This window comes from Rhinoraja longicauda, chromosome 7 (genome assembly GCF_053455715.1).
Source record: "Rhinoraja longicauda isolate Sanriku21f chromosome 7, sRhiLon1.1, whole genome shotgun sequence".
Classification (NCBI taxonomy): Eukaryota; Metazoa; Chordata; class Chondrichthyes; order Rajiformes; family Arhynchobatidae; genus Rhinoraja; species Rhinoraja longicauda.
The window spans coordinates 7,504,569-7,525,176 of NC_135959.1; the positions used below are offsets into that span (position 1 = coordinate 7,504,569).

At 47.1% G+C, this 20,608-nt stretch overlaps 1 protein-coding gene across 1 annotated transcript in view; it reads right to left on the minus strand.

Annotated features, from left to right (window-relative positions):
- The window catches only part of gyg2 (glycogenin 2), a 79,524-nt gene that overhangs the window by 56,378 nt on the left and 2,538 nt on the right, over positions 1 to 20,608 (minus strand). The window contains exons 3-6 of the mRNA XM_078402923.1: positions 11,425 to 11,599; positions 8,505 to 8,667; positions 4,894 to 5,020; positions 4,040 to 4,253 (exon numbers count right to left, since the gene is read on the minus strand). Of these exons, the coding sequence (XP_078259049.1) occupies positions 4,040 to 4,253; positions 4,894 to 5,020; positions 8,505 to 8,667; positions 11,425 to 11,599 (679 nt within the window). The remainder of the gene's footprint in view (positions 1 to 4,039; positions 4,254 to 4,893; positions 5,021 to 8,504; positions 8,668 to 11,424; positions 11,600 to 20,608) is intronic.

Genomic DNA, 20,608 nt, shown 5'->3' on the forward strand with positions numbered 1-20,608 from the left:
AAACTCTCGTTTGTTCGTTTGTTTGTTCCTGAACTGCAGCCCAGCTAAAACCCGCCTTCGTCCCTTTGGTGCTAATGGAAGAGGTTTCATTGAAATCGGTGGTTATGTTTTTTAAGTTATTCACATTTTAAAGTTTAAATCCATCTCCTAGGGAGGGAGGGGAGAGGGAGGGAGGGAGGGAGGAGAGGGTGAGAGGAAGGGGGGTGGAGGGAGGGAGGGAGGAGGGAGGATAAGGGAGGTTGAGAGGGATGGAGTGGGGGAGGAAGGGGGAGGGGGAAGGAGGGGAGGGGAAGGGGGAAGGGGGGGAGGGGAGGGGGAGAGGGTGCTGCACCAATGCAGGAGAGGTTTGGGCCCAACGGGACCACTTGGTCTAGTAATAAACCTAAACTGAGAGGAATAGGTGACGTTTCGGATCGAGAAGAAGGTCTCAACCCAAAACGTCACCTATTCCTTTTCTCCAGGGACCCGCTGAGTTACTCCAGCTTTTCTTGTAGAACCATTGAACCATTAGAGTGTTTGGGGTCAACAATTATTTTTAAAAGACACAAAGTGCTGGAGTAACTCAATAGGTCAGGCACCACCCCATGTCTAAAGAAGGGTTCCGACCCAAAAACATCACCAGTCTAAAAAAAAAAGTCCCGACCTTAAATGACGCCTGTTCCTTTTCTCCCGAGTCGCTGCCTTACAGCGCCAGAGACCCAGAGTTTGATCCTGACTACGGGCGCCGTCTGTACGGAGTTTGAACGTTCTCCCCGTGACCTGCGTGGGTTTTCACCGGGAGCTCCGGTTTCCTCCCACACTCCAAAGACGTGCAGGCTTGGAGGTTAATGAGTTCCGTAAAATTGTAAATTGTCCCGAGTGTGTGGGACAATGTACGGCGTGGTCGCCGGTCGGATCGGACTCGGTGGGCCGAAGGCCCTGTTTCCAAGCTGCATCTCTAAAGTCTAAAAATCTCCAAAAGGTAAAACCCTGTCATTTATCATGAAGGATAAAGAATGACTCCCTAGCTTTGTATGCCTCGTTGTCTCCTTCCCGTAGCTAACAGCGATCTATTCTATATTTTCCTTGACTTTCGTCTCCTTTGATCTCACGTTTTCACGCCTCACCCTTCGATAGCTCTCGCTTCCCTCTCCCCCGACCCTCAGTCATAAGTAGGGTCTCCACCCGAAACGTCACCCATTCCTTTTCCCCAGAGATGCTGCCTGTCCCGCTGAGTTACTCCAACGTTTAGCGTAGGTATCACAAAATGGTGGAGTAACTCAGCGAGTCAGGTAGCTGAGCCTGGAGGGAAGGAATAGGTGGTGTTTCGGGTCGAGACCCTTCTTCAGACCCCTTCTCCCCAACGTTTCGTGTCCTTCTCAATAGACAATAGACAATAGACAATAGGTGCAGGAGGAGGCCATTCGGCCCATCGAGCCAGCACCGCCATTCAATGTGATCATGGCTGATCATTCTCAATCAGTACCCCGTTCCTGCCTTCTCCCCATACCCCCTGACTCCGCTATCCTTAAGAGCGCTATCTAGCTCTCTCTTGAAAGTATTCAGAGACTTGGCCTCCACTGCCTTCTGAGGCAGAGAATTCCACAGATTCACAACTCTCTGACTGAAAAAGTTTTTCCTCATCTCTGTTCTAAATGGCCTACCCCTTATTCTTAAACTGTGGCCCCTGGTTCTGGACTCCCCCAACATTGGGAACATGTTTCCTGCCTCTAACATGTCCAACCCCTTAATAATCTTATACGTTTCGATAAGATCCCCTCTCATCCTTCTAAATTCCAGTGTATACAAGCCTAGTCGCTCTAGTCTTTCAACATATGACAGTCCCGCCATTCCGGGAATTAACCTAGTAAACCTACGCTCCACGCCCTCAATAGCAAGAATATCCTTCCTCAAATTTGAAGACCAAAACTGCACACAGTACTCCAGGTGCGGTCTCACTAGGGCCCTGTACAACTGCAGAAGGACCTCTGCTCCTATACTCAAATCCTCTCGTTATGAATGCCAACATTCCATTGGCTTTCTTCACTGCCTGCTGTACCTGCATGCTTCCTTTCAGTGACTGATGCACTAAGACACCCAGATCACGTTGTACGTCCCCTTTTCCTAACTTGACACCATTCAAATAATAATCTGCCTTCCTATTCTTACCACCAAAGTGGATAACCTCACACTTATCCACATTAAACTGCATCTGCCATGCATCCGCCCACTCACACAACCTGTCCAAGTCACCCTGCAACCTCATAGCATCTTCCTCACAGTTCACACAGCCACCTAGCTTTGTATCATCGGCAAATTTACTAATGGTACTTTTAATCCCTTCATCCAAGTCATTGATGTATATTGTAAATAGCTGCGGTCCCAACACCGAGCCTTGCGGTACCCCACTAGTCACTGCCTGCCATTCTGAAAGGGACCCATTTATCCCCACTCTTTGCTTTCTGTCTGTCAACCAACTTTCTATCCATGTCAGTACCCTACCCCCAATACCATGTGCTCTAATTTTGCCCACCAATCTCCTATGTGGGACCTTGTCGAAGGCTTTCTGAAAGTCGAGGTACACCACATGCACCTGTCAATTTTCCTAGTTACATCCTCAAAAAATTCCAGTAGATTAGTCAAGCACGATTTCCCCTTCGTAAATCCATGCTGACTCGGAACGATCCTGTTACGGCGATCCAAATGCTCCGCAATTTCGTCTTTTATAATTAACTCCAGCATCTTCCCCACCACTGATGTCAGACTAACTGGTCTATAATTTCCCATTTTCTCTCTCCCTCCTTTCTTGAAAAGTGGGATAACATTAGCTACCCTCCAATCCACAGGAACTGACCCGGAATCTATAGAACATTGGAAAATAATCACTAATGCGTCCACAATTTCTAGAGCCACCTCCTTAAGCACCCTGGGATGCAGACCATCAGGCTCTGGGGATTTATCAGCCTTGAGTCCCATCAGTCTACCCAAAACTTTTTCCTGCCTAATGTGGATTTCCTCCAGTTCCTCTGTCACCCTAGGATCTCTGGCCACTAGAACATCTGGGAGATTTTTTGTATCCTCCTCAGTGAAGACAGATCCAAAGTACCGGTTCAACACTTCTGCCATTTCCTTGTTCCCCATAATAAATTCCCCTGCTTCTGTCTTCAAGGGACCCACATTTGCCTTGACTATTTTTTTCCTCTTCACATACCTAAAAAAGCTTTTACTATCCTCCTTTATATTATTGGCTAGTTTACCCTCATACCTCATCTTTTCTCCCCGTATTGCCTTTTTAGTTATCTTCTGTTGCTCTTTAAAAGAGTTCCAATCCTCTGTCTTCCCACTCTTCTTTGCTATGTTATACTTCTTCCCTTTTATTTTTATGCTGTCCCTGACTTCCCTTGTCAGCCACAGGTGTCTCTTACTCCCCTTAGAATCTTTCCTCCTCTTTGGGATAAATTGATCCTGCAACTTCTGCATTATTCCCAGGAATACCTGCCATTGCTGTTCCACAGTCTTCCCTGCTAGGGCCTCCTTCCAGTCAATTTTGGCCAACTCCTGCCTCATGCCTCTGTAATCCCCTTTGATATAGTGTAATACTGACACCTCCGATTTTACCTTCTCCCTCTCCATTTGTAGAGTAAAACTTATCATATTGTGGCCACTGCCTCCTAATGGCTCATTTACCTCGAGTCCCCTTATCAGGTCAGGTTCATTACATAACACTAAATCCAGAATTGCCTTCTCCCTGGTAGGCTCCAGTACAAGCTGTTCTAAGAATCCATCTCGGAGGCACTCCATAAACTCTCTTTCCTGGGGTCCATTACCAACCTGATTTTCCCAGTCTACCTGCATGTTGAAATCTCCCATGACCACCACAGCATTACGTTTGTGACATGCCAATTTTAGTTCCTGATTCAACTTGCACCCTATGTCGAGGCTACTCTTTGGGGGCCTGTAGATGACTCCCATTAGGGTCTTTTTACCCTTACAATTCCTCATCTCTATCCATACTGCTTCTCGTGCTGTCTCTCTCCCTCTCTCTCTCTCTCCAGCTTACCAGTTCATGGACTTCTTTCTCTCCACTCTCCTGGGCCAACAGTGGCAAGATGAAAGTGGTGTAGATGTCCCACCACACGTTGAGGAAGCTGAGGAACATGCTGTCTGCAGGGGACATGTTCTCTTGCACGACATTCTTCGTCGCAGCATCGTACCTGAAATGCCACGGTTTCGTCGGCCCCAAGAAATGAACCACTTTGACAGAAGCACCAAACCTGCGTTAACAATGACAACATCTTAAACTCTCGCAACTTCAGGGAAAGCACAGGTGGACCCCAAAGGATCAGAAACTTTCACAGCGCCAGAGACACTGGTTCGATCCCGACTACGGGCGCTGTCTGTACGGAGTTTGCACGTTCTCCCCGTGACCGTGATAGGCTTGTGTTCACTGGAGTTTAGAAGGATGAGGGGGGATCTTATAGAAACATATAAAACTATAAAAGGACTGGACAAGCTAGATGCGGGAAAAATGTTCCCAATGTTGGGGGAGTCCAGACCCAGAGGCCACAGTCTAAGAATAAAGGGGGAGGCCATTAGAATAAAGGGAGGTCTTAGAATAAAGGGGGAGACCAAAACTGAGGTGAGAAGGAACTTTTTCACCCAGAGTTGTGAATTTGTGGAATTCTCTGCCAGAGGGCAGTGGAGGCCAAATCACTGGATGGATTTAAGAGAGAGTTAGATAGAGCTCTAGGGGCTAGTGGAATCAAGGGATATGTGGAGAAGGCAGGGCACGGGTTATTGATTGTGGACAATCGGCCATGATCCCAATGAATGGCGGTGCTGGCTCAAAGGGCCGAGTGGCCTCCTCCTGCACCTATTTTCTATGTTTCTATGTAAAAATGAAAAGAAGCTTACCGCTTGAAGGCCGGGAGGTAGCTGTACAAGGCAATGCCAGCCAGGTTGTAAATGAATGGGAGGTGTTTGCGGATATCCTGCGTAGGCCAGCCACTGAAGAAACTATTCAACAAGCCTTGATCTCCACCTAACGTACAAGGCAAACAAACACACAAAAAAAAGACAACGTGAAAACATCTTCAATCGTAAATTAGAGTCAGCAAAACATAGAAACATAGAAAATAGGTGCAGGAGTAGGCCATTCGGCCCTTCGAGCCTGCACCGCCATTCAATATGTTGATGGCTGATCATCCAGTTCAGTAACCTGTACCTGCCTTCTCTCCATACCCCCTGATCCCTTTAGCCACAAGGGCCATATCTAACTCCCTCTTAAATATAGCCAATGAACTGGCCTCAACTACCTTCTGTGGCAGAGAATTCCACAGACTCACCACTCTCTGTGTGAAGAAATGTTTTCGCATCTCGGTCCTAAAAGACTTCCCCCTTATCCTTAAGCTGTGACCCCTGGTTCTGGACTTCCCCAACATCGGGAACAATCTTCCCGCATCTAGCCTCTCCAACCCCTTAAGCAGAACAAAAAAACATTTAGAGCACAGGAACAGGCTCTTTATGTTGATTTTCGTCAATATGTTGATTTTCACTCTTAACAACAAAAGCATCGCAAACACCGTATCATGAGACAGCACGGGGTGTGTAGAGAGCGTTTCCACTAGTGGGAGAGTCTAGGGCCAGAGGCCTAGGAGATGAGGGGGAATTTCTTTCGTCAAATAGAAACATAGAAAAATAGGTGCAGGAGTAGGCCATTCGTCCCTTCGAGCCAGCACCGCCATTCAATATGATCATGGCTGTTCATCTAAAATCAGTACCCCGTTCTGACTTTTCCCCCCCCATATTCAAGATTCAAGATTCAAGATTCAAGATTCAAGATTCAAGATTCAAGATTCAAGATAGCTTTATTTGTCATCCAATATTGGAAGAAATTCAGTCACCCACAGTCCAACAATAAAAGCATTAAATAGGCATTAAAATTACACAACCCCAAAAACACAGTCCAACAATAAAAGCATTAATAAAAGCAATATCCCTCGATTCCTTTAGCCCGAAGAACTAAATCTAACTCTCTCTTGAAAACATCCAGTGAATTGGCCTCCACTGCCTTCTGTGGCAGATAATTCCACAGATTCACAACTTTCTGGATGAAAAAGTTTTTCCCTCATCTCGGGGCCTACCCCTTACTTCTTAAACTGTGACCCCTTGTTCTGGACGCCCCCAACATCAGGAATATTTTTCCTGCATCTAGCCTGTCCAATCCTTTAAGAATTGTATATGTTTCTATGAGATCCCCTCTCATCCTTCTAAATTCCAGTGTATACAAGCCCAGCCGACCCATTCTTTCATTATATGTCAGTCCCGCCATCCCGTGAATTAACCTGGTGAACCTACGCTGCGCTCTCTCAATAGCAATAATGCTCTTCCTCAAATTAGGAGACCAATATTGCACACAATACTCCAGGCACGGTCTCACCAGGGCCCTGTACAACTGCAATAGAACCTCCTTGCTCGTAAACTCAAATCTTCTCACAACGAAGGCCAACATGTCATTATCTTTCTTCATTGCCTGCTCTACCTGCATGCTTACTTTCAGTGACTGGTGTACAAGCACACCCAGGTCTCGTTGCACCTCCCCTTTTCCTAATCTGACACCATTCAGATAATAATCTGCCTTCCTGTTCTTGCCACCAAAGTGGATAACCTCACATTTATCCACATTATACTGCATCTGCCATGCATCTGCCCACCAACACAACCTGTCAAAGGCTTTTTGAAAGTCCAGATATACCACATCCACTGGCTCTCCCTTATCTATTCTACTTATTACATCCTGAAAAAAATTCCAGAAGATTAGTCAGGCATGATTTTCCCAATCAACATTCCATTGGCTTTCTTCACTGCCTGCTGTAACTGCATGCTTCCTTTCAGTGACTGATGCACTAGGACACCCAGATCTCATTGTACGTCCCCTTTTCCTAACTTGGCACCATTCAGATAATACTCTGCCTTCCTATTCTTACCACCAAAGTGGATAACCTCACACTTATCCACATTAAACTGCATCTGCCATGCATCCGCCCACTCACACAACCTGTCCAAGTCACCCTGCAACCTCTTAGCATCTTCCTCACAGTTCACACTCCCACCCAGCTTTGTATCATCTGCAAATTTGCTCATGTATTGATGGTAGGGATTTGGGGTGTCAATATGACGCTTGTAATTTTTGTTCCAATGGAATGTTGGCCTTCATAACAAGAGGAGTTGAGTATCGGAGCAAAGAGGTCCTTCTGCAGTTGTACAGGGCCCTAGTGAGACCGCACCTGGAGTACTGTGTGCAATTTTGGTCTCCAAATTTGAGGAAGGATATTCTTGCTATTGAGGGCGTGCAGCGTAGGTTTACTAGGTTAATTCCCGGAATGGCAGGACTGTCATATGTTGAAAGAGTGGAGCGACTAGGCTTGTATACACTGGAATTTAGGATGAGAGGAGATCTTATCGAAACGTATAAGATTATTAAGGGGTTGGACACGTTAGAGGCAGGAAACATGTTCCCAATGTTGGGGGAGTCCAGAACAAGGGGCCACAGTTTAAGAATAAGGGGTAGGCCATTTAGAACGGAGATGAGGAAAAACTTTTTCAGTCAGAGAGTTGTGAATCTGTGGAATTCTCTGCCTCAGAAGGCAGTGGAGGCCAATTCTCTGAATGCATTCAAGAGAGAGCTAGATAGAGCTCTTAAGGATAGCGGAGTCAGGGGGTATGGGGAGAAGGCAGGAACAGGGTACTGATTGAGAATGATCAGCCATGATCACATTGAATGGCTCGAAGGGCCGAATGGCCTCCTCATGCACATATTGTCTATTGTCTATTGTCTACACTGCTTCTGGTAGAAGAAACGAGCTATATCATCTTATTACCTGCAGAAAAGATTTGGACCGTCCAGGCTAAAGCCCATACTCTCTCACTCCTGCCTCTTTGGGCCGAAACGCCAAACGCATGGACAGGATGGATTTTTTAAAATTTAGTTTAGTTTAGAGATACAGCGCGGAAACAGGCCCTTCGGCCCACCGAGTCCGCACCGACCGGCGATCCCCGCACATTAACACCATTCTACACACACTGGGGACAATTTACACTTACACAAAGTATACAAAAACACAACCCAATTAACCCACAAACCTGAACGTCTTTGGAGTGTGGGTGGAAACCGAAAACCCTCGCAGGTCACGGGGAGAATGTACAAACTCCGTACAGACAGCACCCGTAGTCGGGATCGAACCCGGGTCTCAGGCGCTGCAAGGCAGCAACTCTACCGCTGCGCCACCATGCAGGCCGCCCGCTTTAGTTAGTTTAGTTGGTTTAGTTGGTTTAGTTGGTTTAGTTGGTTTAGTTGGTTTAGTTGGTTTAGTTGGTTTAGTTGGTTTAGTTGGTTTAGTTGGTTTAGTTGGTTTAGTTGGTTTAGTTGGTTTAGTTAGTTTAGTTAGTTTAGTTTATTGTCGCGTGTACAACGAAAGGTCTTTGCTGCGGGCTAACCAGTCAGCAGAAAGACAAAACATACTCACCATCAAAACTACCATTTTCCACTGCAAACTGCAGTAATTGATTGTAGGTTTCGATGGAAGGCTTGTAGACAAACAGCCCACTGTTGAAGCAGTCTGGCCAGCCCGGATCTGGAGCAGCAGAGAGCTCTTCCCTTTCAAAGAGGTCATCTATGTTCTGACACACCTGGAAAATGCCATTTAAATAGAGATCTCTGAGAGGGATGCTCCCACACAGAGGAATAAAACAGTCCATTTTGTACATTGCAAGTACCCCACATATTATGCAGTTATTGGCACATACAAACAGTTAATTGACATTGAAAGTCTATTGGAAGGAACTGCAGATGCTGGTTTAAACCGAAGATAGACACAAAAAGCGGGCGTAACTCAGCGGGACAGGCAGCATCCTTCTGGAGAGTTGGAAATCTGTGGAATTCTCTGCCTCAGAAGGTAGTGGAGGCCAATTCTCTGGATGCTTTCAAGAGAGAGTTAGATGGAGCTCTTAATGACAGCGGAGTCAGGGGGCATGGGGAGAGGCCAGGAACGGGGTACTGATTGTGGATAGAAACATAGAAACATAGAAACATAGAAAATAGGTGCAGGAGTAGGCCATTCGGCCCTTCGAGCCTGCACCGCCATTCAACATGATCATGGCTGATCATCCAGCTCAGTAACCTGTACCTGCCTTCTCTCCATACCACCTGATCCCTTTAGCCACAAGGGGCACATCTAACTCCCTCTTAAATATAGCCAATGAACTGACCTCAACTACCTTCTGTGGCAGAGAATTCCACAGACTCACCACTCTCTGTGTGAAGAAATGTTTTCTCATCTCGGTCCTAAAAGACTTCCCCCTTATCCTTAAGCTGTGACCCCTAGTTCTGGACTCCCCCAACATCGGGAACAATTTCCCGCATCTAGCCTCTCCAACCCCTTAAGAATTTTATATGTTTCTATAAGATCCCCCCTCAGTCTTCTAAATTCCAGCGAGTATAAGTCTAGTCTATCCAATCTTTCTTCATATGAAAGTCCTGCCATCCCAGGATTCAATCTGGTAATGATCAGCCATGATCACATTGAATGGCGGTGCTGGCTAGAAGGGCCTAATGGCCTTCTCCATCGTCTATTGAATGGGTGACGTTTCGGGTCGAGACCCTTCTTCAGAGAGGATGTTGCAGAACTCTCGTTGGAGAGAGGAGGAGAACCTCTTCAAAGTAGGCTTACCTCGAGGAGATTTCGCAGTAGAGCGGACAAAATGTGCAGAAAGGATCTGCAGATGCTGGTTTAATCCAAAATAATTTATTTAGTTAAGCTAGAGATACAGTGCAGAAACAGCCCCACCGGGTCCACGCCGACCAGCGATCCCCATTGAGTTTGTGTAGGAAAATAACTGCAGATGCTGGTACAAATCGAAGGTATTTATTCACAAAATGCTGGAGTAACTCAGCAGGTCAGGCAGCATCTCAGGAGAGAAGGAATGGGTGACGTTTTGGGTCGAGACCCTTCTTCAGACCCTTGGTCGGGGGAAAGGGAAACGAGAGATATCGACAGTATTCTGAAGAAGGGTTTCGACCTGAAACGTCACCCATTCCTTCTCTCCTGAGATGCTGCCTGACCTGCTGAGTTGCTCCAGCATTTTGTGAATAAATACCTTCACTGGTTTGTAAGCTGCCCAAGCGAAATACGAGGGCAGCCTCCAATTTGCTTTTGGCCTCACTCTGACAATGGAGGAGGCCCAGGACAGAAAGGTCAGTGTGCGAATTTGGCCTCACTCTGACAGTGGAGGAGGCCCAGGACAGAAAGGTCAGTGTGCGAATGGGAAGGGGAATTCAAGTGTTTGGCAACCAGGAGATCAGGTGGGTCCAGACGGACTCAGACGGTCCAATCTCGGAGGGTTGCAACCATTCTCTGTGACCCTAATCTTGATCTCCCTGCACAGAGCTCACACCTGTGGAACTCGTCCAAGTCACTGAATGGCCTTGGGGGAAAGCGGGACAAGGAATTAGCATCCAAACTCTCTTAGAACCACAGTGTCGTATAACTGATTGCATCTACATTCATTGGGGTCACTTTCCTTTACGGGTCAAAGGGAACCACAGTGGTACGTACGGTGGCGCAGCGGTAGCGTTGCTGCCTCACAGCGCCAGAGACCCGTGTTCTATCCCGTTGATGGCAGCTGTCTGCACGGAGTTTGTACGTTCTCCCCGCGACCTCTCTCCCGTTTCCTCCCACACTCCAAAGACGTGCAGGTTTTTTAAGCTAATTGGCTTGGATCAATTGTAAATCGTCCCCAATGCATGTAGATTCGCGTTAATGTGCGGGGATTGCTGGTCGGCGTGGGCCGAGGGGCCGGTTTCCGAGCTGTATCTCCGAACTAACCTAAACGCTCCCGATATCCTGCATTGTCATATGTTGAAAGACTGGAGCGACTAGGCTTGTATACACTGAAATTTAGAAGGATGAGAGGAGATCTTATCGAAACGTATAAGATTATTAAGGGGTTGGACACGTTAGAGGCAGGAAACATGTTCCCAATGTTGGGGGAGTCCAGAACAAGGGGCCACAGTTTAAGAATAAGGGGTAGGCCATTTAGAACTGAGACGAGGAAAAACTTTTTCAGTCAGAGAGTTGTGAATCTGTGGAATTCTCTGCCTCAGAAGGCAGTGGAGGCCAATTCTCTGAATGCATTCAAGAGAGAGCTAGATAGAGCTCTTAAGGATAGCGGAGTCAGGGGGTACGGGGAGAAGGCAGGAACGGGGTACTGATTGAGAATGATCAGCCATGATCACATTGAATGGCGGTGCTGGCTCGAAGGGCCGAATGGCCTCCTCCTGCACCTATTGTCTATTGTGGCTTATTGCCGCCAAACCACTCTTTTTTCGCCCAGAGTAATTGCTCCTCGCCTCCCGGAACGTCGTACTAGAGAGAGAACCAAACTTACCAGCATGTCAGCATCCATGAACACACACTTTGAGTATTGCACGAGGCACCAGCAGTGTATTTTGGTGAAGGTTATGCCGAGTTCCGGCCTCGACAAGAGGGCCAGGTGAGCAGAGTCCCCGCTGTCCAGAACGTCGACCTCGATGGCCTCGTCAAACAGACTCTTGAGGGCGTACCTGGGGTTTCGAACAAGGATAAAGCAGATGGAGTCAACGGCCGACCGGCGTGCCAGTCGATCATCAGAAACCAAATGTTGACTTGGAAACTGAAGGAGCAAGGGGTTAAAGATAAAAGAGCATTACACAGTTAGACAACCATTTCAACACAAGGCACTTTCTCTTTCAACTGTGATCCCTGCCCTTCACCTTAGGAAGGTCACTGCTTTGAACTAAACTCTGATCATAGAAACATAGAAACATAGAAACATAGGTGCAGGAGTAGGCCATTCGGCCCTTCGAGCCTGCACCGCCATTCAATATGATCATGGCTGATCCTCCAACTCAGTATCCCGTACCTGCCTTCTCTCCATACCCCCTGATCCCTTTAGCCACAAGGGCCACATCTAACTCCTTCTTAAATATAGCCAATGAACTGGCCTCAACTACCTTCTGTGGCAGAGAATTCCATAGATTCATCACTCCCTGTGTGAAAAAAAAACGTTCTCATCTCGGTCCTAAAAGACTTCCCCCTTATCCTTAAGCTGTGACCCTTTGTTCTGGACTTCCCCAACATCGGGAACAATCTTCCTGCATCTAGCCTGTCCAACCCCTTAAGAATTTTGTAAGTTTCTATAAGACCCCCCCTCAATCTTCTCAATCCTTGGAATTAGGAAAAATTGACCATTGGCACGCAGATTCTGCAATTTCTTCAATCCTTCAATCTAGTTTAGTTCATTATTGCCACGTTATTGCTATTGAGGGAGTCCAGCGTAGGCTCACCGGGTTAATACCCGGGATGGCGGGACTGGCGCGTGATGAAAGAATGGCTCGACTGGGCTTGTGTTCACTGGAATTTCGAAGGATGAGAGGGGATCTTATAGAAACATATAAAAATTCTTAAAGGATTTAAGAATTCCTGCTCGATGCAGGAAAAATGTTCCCAATGTTGGGGGAGTCCAGAACCAGGGGTCACAGTTTAAGAATAAGGGGTTGGCCATTTAGGACTGAGATGAGGAAAAACCTTTTCACCCAGAGTGTTGTGAATCTGTGGAATTCTCTGCCACAGAAGGCAGTGGAGGCCAGTTCACTAGATGTTTTCAAGAGAGCGTTAGATTTAGCTCTTATTGCTAAAGGAATCAAGGGATATGGGAAGAAAGCAGGAATGGGGTACTGATTTTGGATGATCAGCCATAATCATATTGAATGGCTGACTCGAAGGGCCGAATGGCCTCCTCCTGCATCTATGCTTCAATGCTTCTGTGAACCGAGTTGAGTGTTATCCAGTCAGCTGAAAGTCCATACATGATTATTGACATGCCTTCCACAGTGTACCGATACAGGATAACGGGAATAATGTTTAGTGCAAGATAAAGTCCAGTAAAGTCCAATTAAATATAGTCCGAGGGTCTCCAATGAGGTAGATGGTAGGTCCAGACCACTCTCTAGATCTCCCCGTGACCTGGGTGGGTTTTCTCCGAGATCTTCGGTTTCCTCACACACTCCAAAGATGTACAGGTTTGTAGATTAATTGGCTTGGTGTAAATGTAAGATTGTCCCTAGTGTGTGCAGGGTTGTGTTAATGTGCGGGGATCGCTGGTCGGTGCGGACTCGGTGAGCCGAAGGACCTGTTTTGCGCTGTATCTCTAAACTAAACGAAATAAAAATGGCCGTGATCCATCGATGAATTAAAAAAAGTGCAGTTAAAGATGATGTATTGTAATTGCGATGGTTTCAAAGAAAGGTTAGAGATTATAGGGATGGGGAAAGTGGACAAGGGTGTAGGACTGGTCACAAAAGCAATGAATGGCAGAGCAATATCAAGGCATTAACACATTTGGACTGCATCCAAGACGCACCCAACCCAGGTGACTGTTTGCGTGCCCGCCACAGAAGCAGATGTACAATCACACATTACAATCGCTCCACACTCTTAAATCTCTGTCTGTACCTTGCAAATGGCTCGACTGTGACCGTGTATCGTCTTTCTGGATAGACTGGATAGCACGCAACAAAAGCTTTTCGCTGTACCTCGGTGCACGTGACAGTGTCTACACTGGAGTTTAGAAGGATGAGAGGGGATCTTATCGAAACATATAAGATTATTAAGGGGTTGGACACGTTAGAGGCAGGAAACATGTTCCCAATGTTGGGGGAGTCCAGAACCAGGGGCCACAGTTTAAGAATAAGGGGTAGGCCATTTAGAACGGAGATGAGGACAAACTTTTTCAGTCAGAGAGTTGTGAATCTGTGGAATTCACTGCCTCAGAAGGTAGTGGAGGCCAATTCTCTGAATGCATTCAAGAGAGAGCTAGATAGAGCTCTGAAGGATAGCGGAGTCAGGGGGTATGGGGAGAAGGCAGGAACGGGGTTCTGTTTGAGAATGATCAGCCATGATCACATTGAATGGTGGTGCTGGCTCAAAGGGCCGAATGGCCTACTTCTGCACCTATTGTCTATTGAAAAGCTACACCGAAAACCAGGGACCCACAGTCTAAGAATAAAGACGAGGCATTTAAAACTGAGGTGAGAAAAAAAACGTTTTCACCCAGAGAGTTGTGGATTTGTGGAATTCTCTGCCACAGAAGGCAGTGGAGGCCAATTCACTGGATGAATTTAAAAGAGAGTTGGATAGAGCTCTAGGGGCTAGCGGAATCAAGGGATATGGGGAGAAGGCAGGCACGGGTTACTGATTGTGGACGATCAGCCATGGTCACAATGAGTGGGCTCGAAGGGCCAAATGGCCTCCTCCTGCACCTATTTTCTATGTTTCTATGAAAAAGCTAAACCAGGAAAACGAGAGGAGTCGTTGGCACACAGAGTTTTCCCTAAAGCCCTCAAAGATTATTTGAGGGGCCATGAAGGACTGGAAGGTGGGATTATTCTGGCAAACTCCTTCAGCCAAAATGCGAGCCAAACTGAACTGATAACAAGATTCAACCATGTGGTGATGGTGGTGGAGTTGACATGGATTTGGGAGATGGCAACACAAGAACTGAAGGAAAGAAGTTGGAGATGGGACGAGAGTTGACAAGAGCCGAAAATGGTTGCATTGGCAGGTTTCTACGAGGAGCGACACATTTAAAAAAACCGGCCATTATACTTACAGTAATGGTAGTTGTGTGATCCACAATTGTTCTTGACCAAGGTGAAAGGGATCAAGAGTTGGGTTTCAGGAACTAGATGAACTCCAAGAATACTAGATTGGTAATATTTGGTACAGTAAAATACTTACATTTCCTTATTTTATTTTTTTTAAAACACACATTTTTAAAATTTGTGAAATTTGGTTTTCATCTCACTCCTCTCAAGAGCCGAACTGATTTTTATTTTCGAGGGTCGTAAACTCTAGGTAAGATTTATATTCAATCAGGATGTCCAAAGACGTACAGGTATGTAGGTTAATTGGCAGGGCAAATGTAAAAATTGTCCCTAGTGTGTGTAGGTTAGTGTTAATGCGCTGGGCGGCGCGGACCCGGTGGGCCGAAGGGCCTGTTTCCGCGCTGTATCTCTAAATCTAAAAAATCTAAAAGGATGCCCCACTACAAGCTGGGAGCCAGACGGTGGCGCAGCGGCAGAGTTGCTGCCTTGCGGCGCTTGCAGCGCCGGAGACCCGGGTTCGATCCCGACTACGGGTGCCGTCCGTACGGAGTTTGTACGTTCTCCCCGTGACCCGCAAAGGTTTTTTCTCCGAGATCTTCGGCTTCCTCCCACACTCCAAAGTCGTACAGGTATGTAGGTGTACTGGCTTGGCGTGCGTGTAAATTGTCCCTAGTGCGTGCGGGATAGTGCTATTGTGCGTGGGATAGTGGCAATGTGCGGGGATCGCTGGGCGGCGCGGACCCGGTGGGCCGAAGGGCCCGTTTCCGCGCTGTATCTCCAAACCAAACCGAGCAGTGGAGGGTGTTGCAAAAGGGTAATTTTTAATTAAAAGTTCAAATGCCTTTACTCAGCCCAAGAAAGGAAGAAATATAAAGCAGCTCAAACAGTGCTGGAACCAAGCCTGCAGTAAGAAAATGTAGATACGAGGAACTGCAGATGCCGGCTTACCAAAAAAGACACAAAGTGCTGAAGATCACAGTTCGGCATTTCTGGAAAACACCAGTTTCGATCCCAACCTCGGGGGTGGCCTGTGTGGAGTTTGCACATTCTCACTGTGACTGTGCACGGGTTTCATAAGGAATGCGAGCAGAATTAGGGCCATTCGGCCCATCAAGTCCACTCCGCCGTTCAATCACGGCCGACCTCTCTCTCCCTCCTAACCCCAATCTCCTGCCTTCTGCCCATAACTTCCGACGCCCGTGCTGATCAAGAATCTATCTATCCCTCTGGGTGCTCCGGTTTCTTCCCTCATCCCAAAGGCGTGTGGCTTTGTAGGTAAATTGGCCCCTCAGTAAATCGCCCCTAGTGTGCGCAGCGAATATGGATGAGAAAGTGGGATAACACAGAACTCGTGTGAACTGGTGTGAGGAGCCAGTCGGTCGAAGGGCCCCTTTCCAGGCTGCATCTCTAAACTAAACCAAACCAACTGGGACAGATGGACACAAAACGTCGCAGCTCCAGAACAGGCTCTTTGGTTCAATGTGCATGCGAACACAAAGCCATGTTAAGTAAGCTAAGCTCCTCTGCCTGCCTATGATCAATATCTCTCCCTGCATATCAATGTGCCGATGTAAAAGCCTCTTAAACGCCACCTCCACCACCACCCTTGGCAGCGTGTTCCAGGCTAAAATAAAATGCGTCCTTTAAACTTTGCCCCTCTCAGAAACATAGAAACATAGAAAATAGGTGCAGGAGTAGGCCATTCGGCCCTTCGAGCCTGCACCGCCATTCAATATGATCATGGCTGATCATCCAGCTCAGTAACCCGTACCTGCCTTCTCTCCATACCCACTGATCCCTTTAGCCACAAGGGCCACATCTAACTCCCTCTTAAATATAGCCAATGAACTGGCCTCAACTACCTTCTGTGGCAGAGAATTCCACAGACTCACCACTCTCTGTGTGAAGAAATGTTTTCTCGTCTCGGTCCTAAAAGACTTCCCCCTTATCCTTAAGCTGTGACCCCTGGTTCTGGACTTCCCCAACATCGGGAACAATCTTCCCGCATCTAGCCTCTCCAACCCCTTAAGAATTTTATACGTTTAAAGTCTCAGCTTAAAGTTATGCTCTCGAGTCTTTAGCATTTCCACTCTGGAAAAGAAAAATGATTCTGACTAACAAAGGGACGTTAACCCTTTCATAGAAACACAACAAGCTAAAGATAGTGCAATCAGGCAGTGGGGTTGAGTTTAGTTTAGAGATGGGCAAATGGGCAAATTTAGCGTGGAAATGGGCACTTCAGCTCGATGAGTCCACACCGACCATCACTCACTCGATCACTCATTCTAGCGACAATTTGCAGAACCAATTTACCGTAGTGTGTGTAGGATAGTATTAGTTTTGGCCACTCCTACTAGTGGGAGAGTCTAGGACCAGAGGGCACAGCCTCAGAATTAAAGGACGTTCCTTTATGAAGGAGATGAGAGGGTGGTGAATCTGTGGGATTTATTGCCGCAGAAGGCTGTGGAGGCCAAGTTAATGGATCTCTTTTTAAGGCAGAGATAGATAGATTCTTGATTAGACAATAGACAATAGACAATAGAAAATAGATGCAGGAGAAGGCCATTCGGCCCTTCGAGCCAGCACCGCCATTCAATGTGATCATGGCGGATCATTCTCAATCAGATCCCCATCCCTGCCTTCTCCCCATACCCCCTGACTCCGCTATCCTTAAGAGCTCTATCTAGCTCTCTCTTGAATGTATTCAGAGAATTGGCCTCCACTGCCCTCTGAGGCAGAGAATTCCACAGATTCACAACTCTCTGACTAAAAAAGTTTTTCCTCATCTCTGTTCTAAATGGCCTACCCCTTATTCTTAAACTGTGGCCCCTGGTTCTGGACTCCCCCAACATTGGGAACATGTTTCCTGCCTCGAACGTGTCCAACCCCTTAATAATTTTATACATTTCGATAAGATCCCCTATCATCCTTCTAAATTCCAGTGTATACAAACCTAGTCGCTCCAGTCTTTCAACATATGACAGTCCCGCCATAGGTTTTTGTTAGTTTAGAGATACAGCGCGGAAACAGGCCCTTCGGCCCACCGAGTCCGTGCCGACCAGCGATCCCCGCACATTCACGCTACCCTGCACTGGCAACAGTTTTTACATTTATACCAAGCCAATTAACCTACAAACCTGCACGCCTTTGGAGTGTGGGAGGAAACCGAAGCGCCCGGAGAAAACCCACGCAGGTCACGGGGAGAACGTACAAACTCCGTACAGACAGCGCCCGCAGTCAGGATCGAACCCGGTCTCTGGCGCTGCGAGGCAGCAACTCTATCCCTGTACCACAGGGTTGTATCACTCAACCTTGGTATTTCTGTGTTATATAAAAATGCGGAGAGTTTGGAGTTGTAGGGCAAGCCTTAATAACTAGATGGGAACTGTATGCATGTGCACTTGGGAACAAACACCTCTCATCATTCCGCAGAGACCGGCCCTACTTTGCTCCGGCCTTTTCCCATGTCCAGTTCCCTCCCATTTACTTTCACTTTGGAATTTAGAAGGATGAGAGGAGATCTTATCGAAACATATAAGATTATTAAGGGGTCGGACACGTTAGAGGCAGGAAACATGTTCCCAATGTTGGGGGAGTCCAGAACAAGGGGCCACAGTTTAAGAGTAAGGGGTAGGCCATTTAGAACTGAGATGAGGAAAAACCTTTTCAGTCAGAGAGTTGTGAATCTGTGGAATTCTCTGCCTCAGAAGGCAGTGGAGGCCAATTCTCTGAATGCATTCAAGAGAGAGCTGGATAGAGCTCTTAAGGATAGCGGAGTCAGGGGGTATGGGGAGAAGGCAGGAACGGGGTACAGATTGAGAATGATCAGCCATGATCACATTGAATGGCGGTGCTGGCTCGAAGGGCCGATTGGCCTCCTCCTGCACTTATTGTCTATTGTCTATTGTCACTCTGAAGGGGGGGTCCCGACCGGAGACGTCACCCATCCTTTTTTCCTCCAGAGATGTTGCCTCGACCAGCGGAGTTACGCCAGCACTTTGTGTCTTGTCCATAGAGGCCGAAAGATAGTGTTTTGTGTTCATGGGAAGGGCTCTGGTTCGCTTCACATTTGTACGTACAGTAAGCACTGCAATATCTGCAGCTCCTTGTCTCCCGCAAGTGTACTGCTTCGCAAGGCTTGACCAGTTTTACCCAAGCAGGATAGTCTTAGGAATAAATGTATCGGAGGGGAGGTGAGAGCCAGCTGCCCGATCCTTGTTGACCTCCCAGCGGAGCGAGCTGTCCGTCGGGGAATGTTGCCGACTGGCCCGCTGCAGACTGCAGGAGTACGTGCACTGAAGCTCGGCGCAGCCAACGCCAAGGCCCTGTGGGGGAGGACCACAGTCTAGGGTCCTTCCGCTGCTGGACATGGGGGGGGGGGGGGGGGGGCAGGGTCTGGTGGAGACGCCCCTCCAAATAAGGGATACTGTGTAAATGTCTGTAAATCTGGAAGTGAATAACTGTATCGAATGTGTAACCTCCGGAAATGTCGGATGGGGTTGTGAAAAAGATGTTTCGTAAATATTTATTACTTGAATAAAGTTTTTTTTATATTTAAAAAAAAAAAAGAAAAAGAAAAGCTGTCTAGTATAACTAAAATGGCGGGCGTTCCTCTCATTCTTACACACGTGTGTGGCCAAAAACACATGAAAAATTGTGGAATACACCTCTTCTAATCCTGAAAGCGTTGCCGGTATATTGTTATGTATTGTCTATATATATATGGCTTGCATATGTCGACGTTTATCAAGTGACATTTTTACATGATATGCCAACAATGTTTGTTTAGGGTCAGAGGTCAAACGTGACTGGGTCACGTGTGTGTAACCTGACACGGAAGCATTTGTTTTCTCCATAACTCAGTTTTATCTTACAAACTCTGTGGAATTTATTTTTGTTTTATTTTTAAAAGGCTGGCATTATAGTTCTTTAGGTAGGGAAACAGCAGTGAATAAGGTCAATCTCTGCCAAGACATTTTTTTTTTAACGCGCTGCTTGGCGCGATGGCCTCTGGTCACGTGTGTGGCATGTTGGTTCACTTTCCCAAGAATGTGCATTTACAACCATTTCTGCAACGACGACGAGAACGACGGGCTCAATGACACCAGAGCAGAGCAAGATGGACCACTCGACCTTAAAAACCGCATTACGTCACGGCGCCATTTTAGTAGGCAGATACCTGCAGAAACATTTCCCGGAATGGCGGGACTGTCATATGTTGAAAGACTGGAGCGACTAGGCTGGTATACACTGGAATTTAGAAGGATGAGAGGAGATCTTATCGAAACGTATAACATTATTAAGGGGTTGGACACGTTAGAGGCAGGAAACATGTTCCCAGTGTTGGGGGAGTCCAGAACCAGGGGCCACAGTTTAAGAATAAGGGGTAATAAGGCCATTTAGAACTGAGATGAGGAAAAAAAAAGTCAGTCAGAGAGTTGTGAATCTGTGGAATTCTCCGCCTCAGAAGGCAGTGGAGGCCAATTCTCTGAATGCATTCAAGAGAGAGCTGGATAGAGAGCTCTTAAGGATAGCGGAGTCAGGGGGTATGGGGAGAAGGCAGGAACGGGGTACTGATTGAGAATGATCAGCCATGATCACATTGAATGGAGGGTGCTGGCTCGAAGGGCCGAATGGCCTCCACCTGCACCTATTGTCTATTGTCTAAAACATAGAAAATAGGTGCAGGAGTAGGCCATTCGGCCCTTCGAGCCTGCACCGCCATTCAATATGATCATGGCTGATCATTCAGCTCAGTAGCCTGTAAAAGATAAATAAACAAAAAAATCTGTGAATTGATACGACGAGAGATATTCTGCATTTTTTAATGGTATCATCACAGATACTGCCCCCCCCCCCTCCAAAACACTGATCACACTGCGAGAGGCAGGGAGAACGGCGGGTTTTGCCCACTAAAATGGCGGGCTT